The following is a 15790-nucleotide window of genomic DNA, read 5'->3' as shown; positions in this document are numbered from 1 at the left end:
AACAGAATCCCGCGGCACATCGCGATCTGGATCTCACTCTCGCTGGATGAGACGCAGGTGGGCATATTTAAATGAACCATTGGGCTCATTTAAATATACACCCACCAATTCATCTGGGGCCCGGGATTCGCCGGCCTCGCCAGTGTGACCTCAACCATTACAAAGTCGTGAACCAGTTGTGATGGCAACTAGGGGTCTCGCTGGGGATTTGAGGCACCTGGGTGGTCGGGGTCAGTGAAGGATGATACGCTGGCACTACCTTTGACACCTGGCCACCTTGGCACTGTCATCCTGGCAGCTTGGCAGTGCTACCCAGGCTACCCAGGTCACTATCAGGCTGGCACAGGTGCTGTCAGGGTGCTAGGCTGGCAGTGCCAAGGTGCCCAGGTGCCAGGTTGCCCATGCCAGGGTTGGGCTCGGGGGGGGGGGTCCTTGCCCATAAGAGGTGGGGTGAGGGGGACTCGAGGACCCCAGAAGAGGTAGGTTGGGTGAAGTGGACGGTCCTGAAGCCACGGTAGGCGTGTCAAAAGATCGGGCTGTCTTTGCAAAATGGCGTCCCGGTCCGTGAGTAGTCTTCCCGCACTTGCAATCTGAGCTCCCCAGTGTGGGAAATGACTTAAAGGGTGGCCTTGACAGGGAGGCAACAAAAAACGCCATAGTGCTGTTGAATAACCAGCTCTTAGCGGCGAGGAACACCCCACTAAACTTCAACTTGAGTCCGTTGAATTATGCACATAGCATTTAGACTTAGGTAAGCAGATGAGGGGATCAGGGTGGTATGAAGATGATGTAATTAATGGGAGGAGGCAGGTCTATAGGAGGCAGCTTAGCTTTTGGAGTCTCCTAGGAGCTTTGAGCCGAGCAGAAGCTTTTGCCAAAGGCTGTCAGGTTAAGCAGTAGTCTGACACAGACAGAAGGATCTGCAGGTTGTTTTCAAAACAGTTTTCTCTCTCTCTCTTCAAGCAGTCTTTCCAAGAAAGGTATCCTCAAGAACAGCAAGTTATCCTGCGTTTGCTAACTTTATTTACAAATTGACCTGTGATGGGCTTTGCTTAATTGGAGATCTAGAAAGAATAAGTTAGCAGTAAAAACGGTTTCCTTTTATTTTAAGAATTGTTTATGTGTTTATTGAAAAGCTATTTTCTAGGCAGGTCTCAGATCGCTGTTCCTTTACCGATGGCCGTTTTCTTGACTGCGCATGCGCAGCATCTCGCGCATGCGCAAACGAAACTTCCGGTTCTGCGCACTTCTCGCGCAACTGTGCTAGCGTTATACCTTTAGCAAGATGGCCGCCGACCTCGACCCAGCCTTCTCTCAGGCCCGGGATTTCGGCCTCTGGGAATTCGGGCTCCGGGATCCCAGACACGAGGTGAGTACTGCAGCTTTTCTTACCTTTATGTGCCGATTGGATTGCGTTTTCTTCACAGTACTTGGAGAATTTGCCCAGGACTGCCTGGTAATCGTACCTTTGCTGCCTCCTGAAGAACCTGAACCTTGTGAATATTTCTCTTGCCCTTGCACCGGCGATGGTGAGGAGAAATTCAATTTTTTCCCTATCATCCAGGTCTTTGAGTTCAGCTGCCACCAGGAACAATTCGAACATTTGCCGGAATCGCCGCCAGTTTTCGCGGAGGTCGCCGTGGCACTGGAGCGGCTGCGGAACCGGGAGCTCGTACATCATGCCTGGGCACTGCTGGTTGTCTCTGTACACTGAGGTATGCCGGCAGGTATCGATCCACTCCTGTACCATGTGGTGTTGGGTGCTCTGGTGCACAGATGAGCCAACACAGTTGTATGTGGTACAACTCTATTTTATTATAACTCTTATAATACAGTTCGTTCTGGATACTCTGCACGTGCTGTCTCCCAAAGTGTGTTTGGCAACAGATGTGTCCTGGTTCTCCTCTGCAGCTAATACTGACCACCAGGGGTTGTGTCTGTGCTTTTATATCTTTCTGTCATTGGTTGTGGTGTTGTGTGTTCTGATTTGTCTGTTGGTGTGTCTATCATGATGTGTGTGTTTGAATATCATGACACCTGGAGGCTTGGGTCAGTGACATGGCGGGGTTTCTCAGGTTGGAGAAGATAAAGTTTGCCTTGCGAGGGTCTGTGCAGGGGTTCTCCAGGCGGAATGTTAGGTGGAGGTCAATAGCTGCAGCAACCCGGGGGTGGGGGGGGGGGGGGGTTTCTTGTTTGGTTTATGTAAGGGGCGTTTGTCCCATTTTGTTCTAAATTTGTTAAATCGTTTAAGGGTCAGAGGATTAAGTTGCTTTGTTTGTTGGAGTATTGCCCTTTTTATTTTTATTTTGTATATTTTCTTTCCTTTTTGGAGTGTTTTGTAAAAATTATTGAAAAACTTTGAATAAACATTTTTTTTTAAAAAAGAAAAGCAATTTTCTGTGATGTTAATATCTTTAAACCTGTGTTAAGGATAAAGTTTGTTCTAATATTAAATATACCTATTGGCCAGAGTTCCCTCCCCTTGAGCGAAGCATTTTTTCCTCACAGTTTTACAAATTAAACAAATTAAACAATTCATACACGGGGTTCTTGTCCTGGTTTCCTAACAAATATTGGGGTCTGGTCCAGGATCTTAGCAAAATATCTGGGCACTGTATACCGTTGTTGGTTTGGGTGCTGAGGTCAAGGCCAGGTTTGTTCTCATTCAGCTTTTATTCAATTTTCTGATAGGACTGAGTGGCTCGTCGGCCATTTCTGAGGGAGTTAAGAGTCAACCACATCGCTGTGGGTCTGGAGTCACGTGTAGGCCAGACCGGGTAAGGATGGCAGATTTCATGCCCTAAAGAGCATGAGGGAACCAGATTTGGGTTTTTTTTAACAATAATCCAGAGGTTTCATGGTCAGCATTACTGAGAGCAGCTTTCAATCCCAGATTTATTAATTAATTCACACCATTACCATCAAGCCTACTTCGATGCTCAGGCGGTCTTGTCCAGTGTCTTTGATTGTAACTCGGGACCAATCTGAGTGGGTTTGAGGAAGGGGGCACTGAGAGGCGGCAAGGAATGTTTCACATCTGGACCGAGGGTTAGTGGGAGGGGACACTGAGAGGGGGTGAAGAATGTTCCACATCTGGACCGAGGTTTAGAGGAACGGGTACTGAGAGGGGAGGGGGGGGGGGGGTGAGGAATGTTCCACATCTGGACCGAGGGTTAGAGGAAGGGGACACTGAGAGGGGGTAAGCTGTATATTCTATATGTATATTATTCTTGGGGTGGAAGTGAATACAGCTGAGTGTCCCATATATATTGGAGGGTCAGTGTGGAGAAAGCATGCACTTCCTGGTTAACCCCACCCTTCCAGGGACTTATGGTAAAACTGGGATATTGGTCCCACATTGAATTGAAATGTCCCTCCCCCAGCCGCGATTTGAACTTATAAACCCCGAATATGTTAGTCCAGACCTCAGGATTACTCATCCATCCGTAACACCACTGTCACGCCATCATGCCCAGATTCTCTGCTGCGCCCAGCGGGAACAATGATGCTGCCACCATATCTTCCCAACCACTACCCCCCCCCCCCCTCCCCCCCAAACTTACTTCATCCCGATGGCGTCTTCCCCCACCGGCTCCCTCCTCTTGTAGTTCTTGGACTCCTTGCTCGGGGCAAAGCCGGGGGGCAGCCAGAGGGGGCCTCGTTTGCGTTTTGGTTTCTTGGCGACGTGAATGCCGATGAAGATTCCGACGACGGCGGCAAAGAGGACAGCGAGGGAGATGCCAGTCAGTTCCCATGGAAAGGAAGCAGCTCCCACCTCTGCTTTGAAGAGAAGGACCAGGAATGTAACACAAAGGGGTAGCAGCCAGGCAATCATACATTAACCACCTACGGGTCAATTTATACATGGTGGTCGCATGCAGTCAGACACAAGCCTCGCCCAGAGCACAGGGGATTGTCTACTTTCCCTGTCGATCACGCCTAGAGTCCGTGATGCTGTAAAATCTGACTGTTACAACTGTTATAATTTTGCACATAACTATCCTGCTCCTCTTAGGAGATTCTGCTTCAGTTTGTCAGTGAACAATGAGTAAAGGGTCATAGAATAAAATCGTGAAATTAGTTTGATCATGCCCAGTCCACCTAACCTGCACGTCTTTGGACTGTGGGAGGAAACCGGAGCACCGGGAGGAAACACACGCACACACGGGGAGGACGTGCAGACTCCGCACAGACAGTCACTCGAGGCCGGAATCGAACCCGGGTTCCTGGCGCTGTGAGAGGGCTGCGCTAACCACTGTGCCATCGTGTGCCGCCTCAGCTGGGGGTGTGGAACTGGCAGAGTTGCTCCGAAGGTCTCTGCTCTGTCGGGGTGTGTGGTCGGAGAACTCTCGGCCTGTGGTGTAACCATTCTACTTGCTGTTGTTTGTGCACACATTCAAACCACAAATCCCACCGAATGCTTGACTGAGAGAGTAGTGTCGGTTTTGTGATCATGCCGTGCGATCCCAATCTTCTCATTGGCGACAAGTAGTTTAAAAGGGGGTAAGACAGCTGGGAGAAAAGTGAGCCTCTTTGTAATCATACGCTTTTGGAGACTTCACGAGTGAACTAAAAAGGGATTTGTGAACAAATCATATAGAGCAGCATGTTTGCAGCCAATTCCAAAGTCCCTGTGCCCTAGGAGAAATCCTCCCCTTGGGGTGATTCCGCACTCTGAGTCCTGATTGGTCGCCCAGGCCAGGTGACCCTTACTCTGCTGTGTTGCCCTTACAGGGACGATCACCACACCATGCCATCCCTTCAGGTGCAGCTCCGCGCGAACTGGGGGAGACAGAGGCAGGAGGATGAAACGGTCCCAGGGGTCAGTGGATGAGCCCCCGTGACCCATTCCGACAGTGGCAGCAACGGATTGGGGGGGGGGGGTGGATTTGAGAGACCTGACTGACCTTCCTTAGACATCACGGCGACAGCTTGCAGTGGGAAGGGGAACTCCTGCCCGCCATTCTCGGAGGAAGCCAGCGCGACGACAAAGGCAGCAGCGTCCAGGACGGTGGAGAAGCAGGCCGTGTAGGTCACCAGACAGGGTTGTATGTTGATCTCCACAAAGATGATGCACCTTCCATTTGAGAGAAAGACAGCGCAGGTGGTCAGTATTCCGGAGGCTTTGCGACACAGAAATTGGTCCATGCCAGTTCCACATGAACCTGATCCGACCCCTCCTTCATCTCGCCCTCTCAACACACCTTCCTGTCCCCTTGTGTCCCTTGAATACATCTGTATTATCCACCTCAATTACGGTGTGTCGCGGCGGGTCCCACACTGTTACCAACCTCCTGCAAACTTGTTCCTCATCACCGTACATTTCTGTCCCTCCGTTTTAGACTCGCCCAGAAGTGGAAACATCTCTCGGCCTATCCCTCATCATTGTGAAAGGTTTCCACCAGGTTTCGAGTGGAACATTGCGGTCCTGTCGGGGCATGGGGGTTGGACTGGGAAATCCAGCCAGCCATTCAGGAGACCATCGACTTCGGTGAGACCAGAGACCCCGCCCCCCTCCAAAGTTTTTTTGAACTGACGAGCGGGCAGCTTGGTCTTTCCTTTCCTCGTTCAACGGTTCCAGCTGGCTGGCCCAGGATTTGTTACCCATCCCTCATCGCCCTCGCGACGGCGCGCTCGGCCACTTCGGAGTCAACCGGGGTTCAGCACCAGCTGTGAATTCCAGACGAGCTCAATTTAACCCCCCCACCCCCACCCCCACCTCCCCTGGCCGCCTCAGAGACCAACAAATCTTTAGCATTCTCTGCTCTCCCCAATCCCGGGGGACCCCGCGGATGCTCAGCCAATGAAGACTGGGTTTGACAGATTTTGGGTCCTAAAGGAATTAACGGGATGTGGGAATATAATGGGAAGGTGGAGTTAGAGTCATAGAGTTTTACAGCACAGAATGAGGCCTTTCGGCCCATCGAGTCTGCGCCAGCCATTGGGCACCTATCCCCATTTTCAAGCACTTGGTCCGCAGCCTTATTTGTTGTGGGGGACCAACCGTTATCGTTTTGATTGGTGGAGCAGGATTGAAGGACCAGATCACCTACCCCAGCTCCTTTTGCTTATGTTCCTATGCGCTCTCAGTTGTGGTACCATTCTACCCCAAGCCCAGTGAGTTTGCCGCTTAGTCAACACCAACCGTGTATGCTGGGGTTCTTACCCGAGGACTTTGCGTTCTGCCCCCTGCATGGGCCCAACTCCCTCCTCCTCCTCCTCCTCGTGGCGGGCGAGCTCCCTCGTCACGCGTCTCCTTCCCGGGGTACTGACATTGTAAACCAAAGCGGTCAGGTTGTCCAGGTCCTCGCGTCCGTGGTATGGGAAGACCATGTCCTCCCCACTCGGGCTTCTCTTCACCCGCACGGTGGAGTGCAGGACCAGGCCCAGGTTCCAGAGGAAGCTGGAAAGGCTGTGCCGCAGCCTCCGCGGGCTCAGGAAAGCCACCAGCACCAGGGTGCCGCTGGCAAAGTCCTCGGCCCCGGGGCGGGCGCAGTCCATGCCGTCCCAGCCACAGTTGGCCGAGCTGCAGCCCTGGTCGCAGTGGTCGTCGTTGTAGTGGTGCTTGCAGTAGGCATCGTAGTGCGGGCTGTGGAGACAAGGCAGCGGATAAAGACAGGGAAGAGCGGGCAGGAGAAAGGAAGCAGGAAAAGAGGGAGAAAGAGCCAGAGACAAAGGAAGAAAGACAGAGAAGTTGGCATTCACCACCAGAGGGCATCTTACATCATGCTACCGTCAATGAAGGAGGTTTTGAAATGTTTCCATTGTGTTAATGTAGGAATTGGGGCAGCCAATGTACACACAGGGGTTTCTGTTGTGAGATTGGACTACAAACCATCTGCTCTCAGGTAGACATGAAACGCCCCGTGAGACCAATTCAAAACTTTTGTGAGGGCCACGAAGAATCCAGCACGAGATTTAAGGATACAAAGTAATAACATTTATTTACAAGAACATACATATATATATATATACTTGGAGTTTACTAATGGTTTCTCCGCCGCCTCATTGGGGAAGCTCATACTCCCACAGGATTGTGGGATTGTCATTAGTCCCCAGCCAATGGTAAGCAGGCAGGTTATAACAAAAACAGATCTGGGGAGTTCACCCCTCATCAAACACTGTCAAAATAAAAACAGCTAATTTCTATATTTTTTTATTCAAGCCAGTTAGGCCAGCATTTATTACCCATCCCAAATTTCCCTTGAGGTGGAGGTGGCGAGCCCTCTCCTTGAACCTGCGTCCATGTGGCGTAGGTACACTCACAGTGCTGGTCGAGAGGGAGTTCCAGGATATTTACCCAGCGACAGTGAAGGATCGGTGATATATTTCCAAGTCGGGTTGGTGAGTGACTTGGCGGGGAACCTCCAGGTGGCGGGGTTCCCAGGTATCTGCTGCCCTTGTCCTTCTAGATGGTGGCGGTCGTGGGTTTGGAAGGTGCTGACTAAGGAACCTTGGTGAGTTTGTGCAGTGCGTCTTGCAGGTGGTAGACACGGCTGTTTCTGTGCGGCGGTGGTGGAGGGATTGAATGTTTATGGAAGGCCAATCAAGAGGCTGCGGTGTTCTGGATGGTATCGAGCTTATTGAGTGTTGTTGGAGCTGCACTCATCCAGGCAAGGGGGGACTTTTCCCTGACCCCCTGACTTGTGCCTTGTAGGTGGTGGACAGGCTTTGGGGGATGAGGAGGTGAGTTACTCACTGTGGGATTCATGGTCTCTGACCTGCTCTTGTAGTCACAGCATTTATTTATATGGCTAGTCATCATCGCACCACCGTGAGTGGGATCCTGCTGTGTGTAGAGCGGCTGCCACAATTTACTACATTTTAATGGTGATTCAATAGATTTGAGTAAATCTCAAGGTGATGGGAAGCAGTGGTCGGCATTCCCTGGCCTTTGGGATTCTCTGTTCCCGCCGGCAGCGCAGCCCTAGCCCGTGGTTTTCCCCGTCACGTGGGGTGGCTTCAATAGGAAATCCCACTGACAGGCAGCGGGGGCCGAACAGCCCGCCGCCAGCGAATGGGGCGGCGTTGAGAAACCCGCGGCCGGAGTGGGGTGGGGGCCGGGACAGGAGACTCCAGCCCTTTGCTGTACAAGGCCCTCAGATCGGGCCAGCCACCCACAGCCCCGTTCCGGAACCACTGCTCACTCACTTGCACTGGGCTTTCTGCTGCTGACAGTCAAAGCCATCAAAGTGGCACTCCATGTTGTTGCAGGCCTCATCGCACTTGCCGTCCTTGAAGGCGGCTTGGCAGAGTTCCTCCAGCGCGCACTTCCACCAGGGGTCGCCGGCGCAGTCACCCCCGTCCCAGCCGCAGGCCAGGGTGTCGCAGGCCGGGTCGCAGGAGCCGTCCCCCGCCCGGCCGGAGCAGAGGTCACCCGAGCACCCGGCTCCGGCCGAGCGGTTGCGGCCCACCTCCGGGCTCTGGCAGTAAAGGCCTCGGAAACCAGGCGGGCAGCGGCAGAAGGCATGGGGCTCCCGGGCCTGCTCCAGGCAGGTGCCCCCATTTTGGCATGTGTCGGGCGTGCAGCGGCCGCTTCTCGGGGCTGAACAGTCCGGGCCCCTGAAACCCAGCTGGCAGACGCACCGGCCCGAGACGCAAAGCCCACCATTTTGGCAGGGCAGGGAGTTGCAGGAGTTGTAAATTTCACACTTTCCTCCACTGTAGTCCTGGAAACAAACAAAAAAAGAATATTATTGCTGGCAAATCGTCATCACTTGTTTTCAATGATATTGGCCAATGGGAAGCCGTGCCTTATGTTGCTAGGAGACATAATATCTGCTCGGTGCACACAAGATGGGGGAGTGGTGGCGGGCATTCAAAAGCAAATGTTCCTCTTGCCTATCACCTATTCCTTTAATTGCACAAGGGGGCAGCACGGTGGCAGTGGTTAGCACTGCTGCCTCACAGTGTCAGGGTCCCGGGTTTGATTCCGGGCTCGGGTGACTGTCTGTGTGGAGTTTGTACGTTCTCCCCATGTCTGTGTGGGTTTAAGACCAAGGGCAGGAGGTTTAAAGTGCATTTGAGGAAAAACCTTTTTAACCAGAGAGTGGTGGGAATCTGGAATCACTGCCTGAAAGGGTGGTGGAGGCGGGAACCCTCACAACATTTAAGAAGCATTTAGATAAGCACTTTAAACGCCAGAGCACAAACAATGCTCCGGACCAAGTACTGGAAAATGGGACGAGAATAGATAGGAGCTTGATGACCGACGCAGATTTTTAAAATAACAATGGTAACAGTTTCATGGTCAGCATTACTAAGGCCAATTTGATATTCTAGGTGTGGTGATATGCATCACTGTAAATGCACAAGGGGTTAATGTAGATACACTGCAACTAGGTAAACACTAGAGGGAGCACCAGAGACATGGCACACAGACATTCAACCAATAGGTCAGTAAGATAGGACACGACCAATGGGCAGTCACGATACACCCAGAGGTGACACGACCACAAGGGGGCTACCCATATAAAAGGACAGGGCACACATGCTCTTTCTCTTTTCCACAGGCGACACTCAGAGAGACAGGGGCAGATCAGGGAAGCATCACACCCACCGCATGGATTAGAGCAGACTGGTTAGTTAGATTGAGTTACTGTGGTAAGATCAGCAGGAGAGTCGAACTCAAGTAGGAGAATTGTGAACGGTTCAATAAATGTGTTAAACCTATCTCTGAGTCTGAACCTTCCTTTGTCAGAGCATTCATCAAGGAAGCAGATTATGCTACATGAAGAAGCATAACACACGAGGTTTATTAATTGAATTAAAATTCCCCTCCATGCCGGGATTTAAATCCCTGTCATTAGAGCATTGGCCTGGGCCTCTGGATCGCTAGTCATGTGACATTACCAGGATGTCTCTGCCTTCCTCTTTGCTTGTTTTCTCCCCACCCCCTCCCCCCTGCAAACTCCCCCCCCCTCTCCCCCCACCCCGCCCAATCAGGACTGGGGCCTCGAGTCACCACCCTCGGATCTTCCTTCTTTCCATGAATTCTGCCTCGCACAGGTTAAATAGGAAACACCCAGAAATTAGGAAAATCCTGGTCGGAATGCTGCCTCTGCCGTTTTCCTGAATGGGGGGGTGCATATCCCCTCCTCACCGCTCTGCCCCCACTGCTTTTGTCTCCCTCCTCAATCCCTGAGGAATTCCGCCTCTGTCACATCCACAGATCCTCCTCCATTTCCCGCACCCGCCCCCTTCCCCCAACCCTCACATTGTCATGATATTCAGACATGCAGATAATGATATTGTGGTAGTCACCACTAACTGTATATTAGATATAGTAACTGTATATTAGATGTAGTACGGTAAGGCTCCTGTACTAGAGGTACGGGGGTAAATCCCTGCCTGCTGGCTCCACCCAGTAGGCGGTGTATAAATGTGTGTGCACACCGGAGCTGCTCCCATTCTGGCAGCAGCTGCAGGACGCCACACATCTCTGCTTAATAAAGCCTTGATTATTCTCTACTCTTGTCTTGTAGTAATTGATAGTGCATCAGATATACAGACAGGCACAGACAGGCAGCTAATGAACACAGAGAACAGGACATGACCAATGAGCAGGCAGGACACTCAGGGGTGGGATCTCACGATAAAAGGCTTGAGGCACTCACACTCCACCTTTTTCCACTGATGAACATCTACAGAGTGAGTCAGGGTGTATGTACAGTATCACACCTCCTGCACGTGGCTAAGAGCTAGTCTGGTTCAGTCAGACAGAGTAACCACACTTAGGTTAGCAGAGAGTCTAACTCATGGAGAACTGTGCTAACTGTGCTACTGGTTCAATAAGTCAGATTGAACTAACTTCAAGGTCTGGAGTATCTTTTGGTTAAAGCTGCATCCAGTTGCAGCCTGTGTTATCCCAGAGTACATAACACAACACACATCACCCTGGCGAGGATGCAGCAGATGGCAGAAGGTGCCGTAACTCACCGGCGGGCACTTGCACCGGAATCCGAAGGGCGTGTTGATAGTGAGGACGCAGGTGCCACCGTTGTGGCAGGGCCCGGATTTGCAGTTGTCAACGATGGACTCACAGCGCCGACCTGCAGGAGACACAGCGGGCAAGATAACAGAGCACCTATCGAGCACACATGAGCAAGTGCGGTCACAACACATTCAAATCGGGCCTTCGAAATGAAAGCACCCAGCCCGCCTCCCACCTGCGCCTGGTTACACACTAGCACATTGAGGGGGTGACCTGATCAAGGTGCTCACAGTGTGAAAACAGTCCCTTTGGCTGGAGAAAATGGTTCCCACTCTCTCCCCCTCCATTTCCCTGAAATCTGGAACTCCCTCTGTGAGACTGCCATTGGGGCAGCTGGAGCTTTCAAAACTGAGGTTGCCGGAATTATTGATCGAGCGCACCAGGTGACAAGAGGCCAAGGGTCATGATCGAATGAAATGGCGCAGCAGGTTCGAGGAGCTGAACGGCCTCATCCCAGGCACTAATCTACCTTCAAGGCACTTGGAGAATTGCCGTTCACTGAGCTCCCCCAGTAAGACACAGCGCCTCCTTAAGGGGAAGGGAGATAGCTCAAGAAGGGAGAAATGGAAAGTGAAAACTTGCATTGATAGAGCACCGTTCGTCCCCTTAGTAGGTCCCAAAATGCTTCACAGCCAATGAGGGGTGAGGTGTCGCCACCGTTGTCACAGAGAGGAAGGATGGAGTTAGTGAACGGCACAGTAAAACTAGGGAAGAGACCTCGGGGTTGGCAGGTTCAGACTCTTAGTTTTAAATACTTGTTCCTGTTACCACTCGTCAATCAGTGTCCAAACACTGGGTGAGGGCACTGGTGGCAAAGCTGGCATTGACCGCCCCATCCTTGGGTTGCACTGGAGCAGGAGCCTTCTCTTTGGGCCGCATGTGTTTTGTTCCTTCCTGGGTTGTGGCCGTCGCTGGCAAGGCCAAGTATTTGTCGACCATCCCTAATTGCCCTTTGCTTACTCGTGCCCTTTTCAGAGGTCAGTTAAGAGTCAACCACATTGCTGTGCGTCTGGAGCCCCGTCTAGGCCCGACCGGGGAAGGACGGCAGATCCTTAAAGGGGACATTAGTGAATCAGATGGGTTTTTCAACGTTGGACGACAGCTGATGACCCCGTGACTAACTTCTATTTTAACATTCCAGATACAGTAACTGAATTTAAATTCCTGGGTGATTTGAACCCGTGCCCCCCCCCCCGATCATGAACCTTAGCCTCTGGATGGGTTTCCTCCGGGTGCTCCGGTTCCCTCCCACAAGTCCCGAAAGATGTGCTGTTAGGTAATTTGTACATTCTGAATTCTCCCTCTGTGTACCCGAACAGGCGCCGGAATGTGGCGACCAGGGGCTTTTCACAGTAACTCCATTGCAGTGTTAATTTGAGCCTACTTGTGACAATAAAGATTATTATTATAGCAGCCCATCCTAATGGTGGTGTCAAAGGGTGGCGGATGAAGGTGATTACATTTGGAGTGGAGATCAGCCGTGGACTCATTGAATGGAGGAGGAGGTGGGAGAGGGGCCGAATAGCCTGCTCCCTTTGCTAATGTCACTGCTGCCGGTGATTTGAGGCACTGACCTGTGTATCCGGGCTTACACTCACAGCGGTAAGCATTGACCAATTGCACGCAGCTCTGCGTCCCACTGCTGCCGCACGGGTTGGAAAGGCACTCGTTCACATCGCCCTCACACCGCTCCCCAACGTAGCCGGCCTGGCAGTCGCAGGAGTAGCCGCCGATCCCGTCCACACACCGGCCTCCGTGGTAACACTTGGGCTGGTGGCCCGAGGCGGGAGAGGCACAGTCGTCGATGTCGTGTTCGCAATGCGTACCTGTGGAGGGATTTACACCAAGAGAGAGAGTGGGGGGGGGGGGCGAGAAAGAGAGAGAGGGGAGAGAAAGAGAGAGAGGGGAGAGAAAGAGAGAGAGGAGGAAGAGAGAGAAAGAGGGAGGAGAGAGAGAGGCAGAGGGAGTGAGGGGGGAGGGAGAGAGAGAGAGGGGGGCGAGAAAGAGAGAGGGAGAAGAGAGAGAGGGGGAGAGAGAGAGAGAAGGGGGAGAGAGAGAGAGAGGGGGAGAGAAAGAGAGGGGGCAGAGAAAGAGGGAGGGAAGAGAGAGAGAGGGGGGAAGAGAAAGAGAGAGAGGCAGAGGGAGTGAGGGAGAGAGAGAGGGAGAGAGTGGTGGAGAGAGAGAGGGGAAAGTGGGGGCGAGTAAGAGGAGAGAGGGGGAGACAGAGAGAGGGGGAGAGAGAGAGGGGGGAGATAGAGGGGAAGATGGAGGGGGAGAGAGATGAAGAGCGACAGATAGAGGGGGAGAGAGTGGGGGAGAAAGAGGGAAAGAGAGAGAGGGGAAGAGACAGAGAGCAGGAAAGAGGGGATTGAGGGAGAGATGGGGGTGAGAAAGATAGGGGGATAGAGGGGTGAGACATAGAAGAAAAAGAGAGGGTGGGAAAGAGAAATAGAGTGAGGGGGGAGAGTAGGAAGAGAGACAGAGGGGGAGAGCAAGAGGGCAAGGGAGAGAGGGAGAAAGAGAGAGGGGGAGAGCAATTGGTGAAGCGAGAGGGATAGAGAGGAGGAAGAGGGGTCGGAGAGAGGGAGGATGGAGATAGAGAGGGAGATAAAGAGAGGGGGGAGAGGGAGAGAAAGCAAGACAGAGAAGGAGAGAGAGAGGGGGAGATAGAAGGAAAGAGAGAAGGAAAAAAAAGAGGGGGAGAGAGGGGAAAAGGCAGAAGAGGAGAGAGAAAAAGGGAGGGGAGAGCAAGAGGGAGGGAGGGGGAAGAGGGAGACAGAGAGAGAGGGGGGAGAGGAGAGAGACGGGGGAGAGGGAGAGAGAGTGAGGAAGAGAAAGCAAGAGAGGCAGGGAGAGGGAGAAAGAGAGGGAGACGGGCAGAAAGAGCGACGGAAAGAGGAGGGGGAGAAAGAGAAAGTGAGAGGGAGAAAGAGAGGGACTCAAGGAGAGGGAGGGAAAGACGGAGAGAAAGAGAGAGGGAGAGAGAGGGAGAGGGATGAGCCTTTCAATCCGGAGAGGAGGAACAGCAGGAAGGAATTCCACAGGGACAGGAATCATACTCTGGGAATGTATTTCCCAGTATTCACACATCTTCAACAATGTAACAATTCACTCCCACTGTGGGGAGGGGGGTCTCCCAGGTACTGTGGGGAGGGGGTCTCTCAGGTACTGTGGGGAGGGGGTCTCTCAGGTACTGTGGGGAGGGGGTCTCTCAGGTACTGTGGGGTGGGGGGTCTCCCAGGCACTGTGGGGAGGTGGGTCTCCCAGATACTGTGGGGAGGGGGTCTCAGGCACTGTGGGGAGGAGGTCTCCCAGGTACTGTGGGGAGGGGGTCTCCCATGTACTGTGGGGAGAGGGTCTCCCAGGTACTGTGGGACGGGGTGCTCCCAGGTACTGTGGGGAGGGGGTCTCCCAGGTACTGTGGGGAGGGGCCTCCCAGGTCCAGTGGGGAGGGGTCTCCCAGGCACTGTGGGGAGGGGGTCTCCCAGGTACTGTGGGGAGGGGGTCTGCCAGTTACTGTGGGGAGGGGGTCTCTCAGGCACTGTGGGGCAGGGGTCTCTCAGTTACTGTGGGGCGAGGTCTCGCAGGCACTGTGCGGAGGGTCTCCCAGGCACTGTGGGGCGAGGTCTGCCAGGCACTGTGGGGAGGGGGCCTCCCAGGTACTGTGGAGAGGGGTCTCCCAGGCACTGTGGGGAGGGGGTCTCCCAGGTACTGTGGGATGGGGGTCTCCCAGCTACTGTGGGGAGTGGTCTCTCAGGCACTGTGGAGAGGAGTCTCCCAGGTACTGTGGGGAGGGGGTCTCCCAGGTACTGTGGGGAGGGGATCTCCCAGCTACTGTGGGGAGGGGGTCTCTCAGGTACTGTAGAGAGGGGGTCTCCCAGGCACTGTGGGGAGGGGTCTCCCAGGCACTGTGGGGAGGGGTCTCCCAGGCACTGTGGGGAGGGGTCTCCCAGGCACTGTGGGGAGGCGTTCTATCAGGTACTGTGGGGACGGGTCTATCAGGTACTGTGGGGAGGGGGTCCCTCAGGTATTGTGGGGAGGGGGTCTATCAGGTACTGGGGGTATCTCGGGTTCCGAAGGGGAAGGGTCCCTCGACGCACCCTACAGGCAGCTCGATTGTACATGGACAGTGGGAGGAGCAGCTTTTCAGCCGAGTGTTTCCTGTTGGGTGTGTTCTCACAGGGCAGAGAGGACATGCTTCAACCTGTAGAGAAGATAATTGCCCCTTTTGGGTTTTATGTTTACTTACCCCGAGTGCCATGTAGACAGGAACACTGATAACCGTCAATCATGTCAATACAGGTGCCACCATTCTGACAGGGCTGGGAGCGACATTCATCGGTCGCTTCGGAACAGTTTGTGCCGGAATAACCAGGAAGACACTGGGAGTAAACACAGAAAGAGCCCCGTCAATCATTGCTGCATTGACTGTGAACAGGAGGCTGCAGGAGTTACCTGTTCAGGGGCTGCTGCATTACTGCAACGCCCTGGCAATATACTCACAGCCACTCTGACATTTCCACCTTTCTCCTCCAGAAAGCCCAAAGGGGAATGAACACACTCAGAGGAAATATTTGTAGAAGACAGGTTTCTGGGTGGGAGAAGGAGAAATGAGGGGATTAGAGGTTCCTCGGGGAGAATTAGTGATCTGCTGGACTAAGGATGACCAGGGCTGAAGGACTACAGGATTGAGTGTCATTGAGGCTGAGGTACAACACGATTGAGGGTACACTAGAACTGAGGGGCACCAGAACTGAGGGACTGTGGACTGAGGGTCAATGGGACTGAGGGTCAGTG

The 15790-nt window shown here is 53.1% G+C and overlaps 1 protein-coding gene across 1 annotated transcript in view; it reads right to left on the bottom strand.

Moving 5' to 3' along the window:
• The window catches only part of LOC140390348 (uncharacterized), a 222817-nt gene that overhangs the window by 30708 nt on the left and 176319 nt on the right, over nucleotides 1-15790 (bottom strand). Inside the window, exons 22-28 of the mRNA XM_072475420.1 lie at nucleotides 15243-15375; nucleotides 12568-12819; nucleotides 10939-11051; nucleotides 8152-8669; nucleotides 6167-6589; nucleotides 4908-5077; nucleotides 3564-3777 (exon numbers count right to left, since the gene is read on the bottom strand). Of these exons, the coding sequence (XP_072331521.1) occupies nucleotides 3564-3777; nucleotides 4908-5077; nucleotides 6167-6589; nucleotides 8152-8669; nucleotides 10939-11051; nucleotides 12568-12819; nucleotides 15243-15375 (1823 nt within the window). The remainder of the gene's footprint in view (nucleotides 1-3563; nucleotides 3778-4907; nucleotides 5078-6166; nucleotides 6590-8151; nucleotides 8670-10938; nucleotides 11052-12567; nucleotides 12820-15242; nucleotides 15376-15790) is intronic.

The sequence above is a fragment of the Scyliorhinus torazame genome, chromosome 14 (genome assembly GCF_047496885.1).
Source record: "Scyliorhinus torazame isolate Kashiwa2021f chromosome 14, sScyTor2.1, whole genome shotgun sequence".
NCBI lineage: Eukaryota > Metazoa > Chordata > Chondrichthyes > Carcharhiniformes > Scyliorhinidae > Scyliorhinus > Scyliorhinus torazame.
Note: the sequence above shows the minus strand (reverse complement) of the source record. Positions and strands in the feature narration are given on the sequence as shown.